This window comes from Apium graveolens, chromosome 3 (genome assembly GCF_009905375.1).
Source record: "Apium graveolens cultivar Ventura chromosome 3, ASM990537v1, whole genome shotgun sequence".
Classification (NCBI taxonomy): domain Eukaryota; kingdom Viridiplantae; phylum Streptophyta; class Magnoliopsida; order Apiales; family Apiaceae; genus Apium; species Apium graveolens.
In genome coordinates, this window is record NC_133649.1 from 23,479,129 (window position 1) to 23,483,414 (window position 4,286).

The following is a 4,286-nucleotide window of genomic DNA, read 5'->3' on the forward strand; positions in this document are numbered from 1 at the left end:
ATTATTAAATATATGATCCAATAATTAGGATATTTCTTTAACACCTGTTATATGAGTCGAGAACCTTCGTCCTCGTCATTTTTACCGTGTAATTATATTGGTTATTTAGGAAAATTTTTGGAACATGATTTTGGGACAATACCTAATAATTTTCAAATTAAAAACGAGCATCAATATCATCATATATAACATAATTTAATTTAATAATTAGTACACAAACTGAGACTATTATATCATGCTGATTACACATCATACTATAGTACATAAATCAATACGCAATACGCCAATACATATATGTTTCTTGCTGAGGTTTTATATAAATTCCTCAGGCCATGCCATGCATGCTTATTATTACAATTTACAACTCAGAATATATATCACATGTATATATACTAGGTCGTCCGTTTCTCTCTGCATAACATTTACGTACATATGTAGTGTATCAGCTTGTCATATTTTTATGAACCCATACAGAAGTACTACCTTTTCTTCTCATGTATACTAAACTATACTAGGATGTTAATTATCTGTTTAGTTTTGATTAGGCTGCAGAAGTATGAGCTGATAAGAAATCTATGAACGGGACACTTGTACTAGGATTCTCCTGAATTGCATTAAGTTGATTCTGATCAACCTCTTCATCATCTCTTTTACCCTGATCAATCACTTCGCTCCTCAGAGATTCCGTTCTCACTTGCAGAAAATCATAGAACTCCACTTTCTGTTTTTTATCTGCAATCCATCGATTTCGAAATTGATCTTTAGTAGTAAGTACATTATAAATTAAATAATCAACTCGATAAGTAATTTCTTTGATATGGTACTTATATAAAAAGCAATGCACCTTCATGAAGCTTGATCTGATGCTGTATTAAATTCGGAGACTGAGGATCAAATAAATTTGGGTGGTAGTTATGTACCATTGGAAACTCAAATCTATGAGTATATTTTTCAACTAATGAAGCCAAATTCTTTGTGTGATGATCATGTTTGGACAAGGTCTGTGCAGCTCTCTTAGCATAAAGCTTGGATCTTTCTCTGCATCTTCGTGCCATGATAACGTGCCAATGATTCTTAACTGCATTATCAGTTCGACCAGGGAACAATCTAGCAATAATAGCCCATCGGTTTCCATGAATTCGATGTGAAGCAAGAAGGAGATCTTCTTCTTCTTCAGAAAAGGGGCTACGGTTAATTCTAGGATCCAATTGATTGAACCATCTCAACCTACAACTCTTGCCTGATTTAAAAGCTTAATTGTGTTAGTGTGGTATACAATATTTCATATAAACAATGCATGGATTTAAAATGAAGGAATGAAATGGATTAATTTGACAGTATAACACCAAGGCAAAATGGTCAGGTAGCACAGATACATCATAGCTAGCATATAAATAAGTGTTCATGCTGTGCGAGTATTTATGTATGGTTTATATAAAGACAGTGTTAAAATTCTTCTTCTTTTCAGAATGGTTCTTAACAACTTCTTACTTCAAACAATCATATATTAAAACATGTATGGTGTTGTTGTAATCACCTCCCATAGAAACCTGGTCGGAGTAGATATGTTGAGTATACATATATATATATAAACAGGGTAGGACTCCGTGGAGAACCATAGAGAATTGTGGACAACCACTATTTTAAAAATATAGAATTTATGATTTATTTCATTTTTCATTTACAAATTTTAGTTACCAAGTTAAAAATCGAAGTTACACAATATTTTATATAAAAAATCATTGAAATTTAATGAAAAAGTTTAACTTGGTTATATAACAGAATCATATAGTAAGATCACATTTATTAAAAATTATTATACTATAAAATCAAATTTAAAATTCATTAATTATTTAAATTTTAATTGTTAAATTTTTTTATTATATTCAAATATAATTATTATTCAAGACTAGCATCGAATTATATATTTTTTAAAATAAAATTTTATAATTTGTGATAAAATTTTATATTAGAATTAATAATTTTTAGGGGTTCTCCAAATAAGATGATTGTCCATATAAGATGATTCTAGTAAAGGCATGTATATATATGTTGAATAATATATAATTCATTTAAAGGCCTTTTTCTACAATTGATACTTTTATAATGAGATGGTACTTGCTTACTAATTAACATGGTACAAAAACACGTTCATTTTATTCGTACCTCATTTGTAAGTTTTTATTGTTGGATTATCGGTCGGCTGACCAGAGAGGAAGTGTTCATGAATATATATTTGTTCAATCTGGTTTGGAATTATGTAGTAACTTATATAATTTCTATTCATGGTCTCTCATAATCTGATCCCGAAATATATGCACAGATACTATAGGTTGTGTTTGTGTGTGTATGTATGAAGATATATATAGCCAGCAGAAAACGCACGTTCAGGCTCAGCTTATCACCATAACAAATAAATATTGAAACCCTACCTAAACTATGTACGTATCTGAACACAGCTAGTGTACCCTTTATTTATTTTTTTAAAATAACATCTGGAATTGAAATAATATGTTCCAAGTTAACAAAAATAATTTGCATAGACTCTAAGTAATGCCATTTATTTTGTTTAGAAAAAAAATCAACTCAACTAGCCCTGCAAGGAAAAGAAAAACACACATTAATTTAGTCAGAATTGAGCTTACTAGGTCGGAACTCTAAAATAATCATGATATATAAGTTTCCTACTATAATCTGTTTGGATGATCTTAGAACTTAATTAGGATCGATCCTTAATTGTCACCAAAGAGAATCATGTTTATAATAAATTATATGAAAAGGGAAATAAAAGCTCAGAGGGAGGGAGATGGAGGGTTGGGGGAGAGAGGGATACGGAGGGGAGGAAGGGGGAGAGAGAGAGAGAGAGAGAGAGAGAGGGAGGGAGGGAGGGAGGGGAAGGAAGATATAAGAGAGAGTAGATGGGGGGGGGGGAGAGAGAGAGAGAGAGAGAGAGAGAGAGAGAGAGAGAGAGATCAAACCTGATCTTCCATGGAGCTTTTCAGCTATGGCGTTCCAGTTGTGAGGTCCATAGCGTTCCACTAATTCGTTGAGCTTCTCGTCCTCAGCTGGTCTCCAATGGCCTCTACTGCACATCTTTCTATATATTAATCCTGTTGATGGATCTACCTTGGTTGTAAAAAGAAAACCCTAATTCAGTATATATGTAGCTTGAAGTGATAATATAAGCCCCGAAATATTTCAACAGAGAAGTGAAGGAAAAATCAGGTTTTAGATCAGAATACGAAAACACCGGGGATAAATTAAGAAATAACTAAAGAAGGTAGAATAAAGCAGATCTGAATTTATAATAAGAAGGGGGGGGGGGGGGATAGAGAGGGGAGGGTGAGAAATAAGTAGAGATTCCCGTTAGAGAGTTGGAGGAGTTTGGACAGACAAACCTTCACCAGCGATTGATGCTACGTTTAGGCTAACAAATTTTCCATTTATATACTCCTCCTATATTTTTTTAAATTTTATACACACACAACACAACTGATCGAACAAGGTTGCTTGGTGGGGGTAAATTCCGTTCTCCTTTCAACGTCCTTCCTAGCTAGCTAGTTTCTAACCTACAACGTCTACCCACCTATCCTATTTACTACTACTACTTTCTTATTTTATTATATAAATTACGTTTTATTAACTTACAAAAAATAGGTGTAAATAAGAGAGCTTATTGTTACTATTCACTGTTTACGTTTGTAGTCTCTGGTCCAACCTAAATACAAGCTAACCGTACAAATCCATGCGTGCGCCTATACTTGTATTTTATTTCTTAAAAATAAAGTTGTATTATAGTACTACAAAAGTGGTGCTGCATGAGAAGGTTGGTATTGCAGTTAGAACTTAAGTGTAAGGGTTGTACATACGCATCAATTTTAGGTCCTCATCACCTTTCTCATCTAACTAATTAACTGTTTTCAGTAATTTAATTAGGTTTTCCCTAACCTAAATTGACCTTAGGCAAATGCACGTGGATCCTCCATCTCCGGCGCCCCATCGATCCGTTGCATATGTAGTTGCAATTCATTTTATTTCTGGTAACACTCTGCTCCAAAGTTTGAATAGAGAGAGAGAGGAGAAGATAAACAAGAATTTTAAAAATGGAATTTTTTTAAACATCTCACATTGCTTTTTAAATAATATATGACATTTACTTTTTCTTTTTCATATTTTCCCTCATTTTTGCACAAACCCCTCAATATAAAAGAGATTCATATTTTTTTCTTAACATTTATTTATGTTATTTTCTATTTCCATCTCTTTTTTTCTTTTCCCAAAAAATG

The 4,286-nt window shown here is 32.6% G+C and overlaps 1 protein-coding gene across 1 annotated transcript; it reads right to left on the reverse strand.

Moving 5' to 3' along the window:
- Positions 1-257: 257 nt before the first annotated feature.
- On the reverse strand, positions 258-3,533 carry LOC141710638 (transcription factor MYB52-like). The gene is made up of 4 exons (XM_074513195.1): positions 3,399-3,533; positions 2,979-3,122; positions 845-1,240; positions 258-732 (listed from the first exon to the last, which is right to left on the reverse strand). Exons 2-4 carry the CDS (start codon positions 3,091-3,093, stop codon positions 542-544), a joined length of 702 nt encoding a protein of 233 aa, XP_074369296.1. The 5' UTR covers positions 3,094-3,122; positions 3,399-3,533; the 3' UTR covers positions 258-541.
- Between the last annotated feature and the right edge of the window lie 753 nt (positions 3,534-4,286).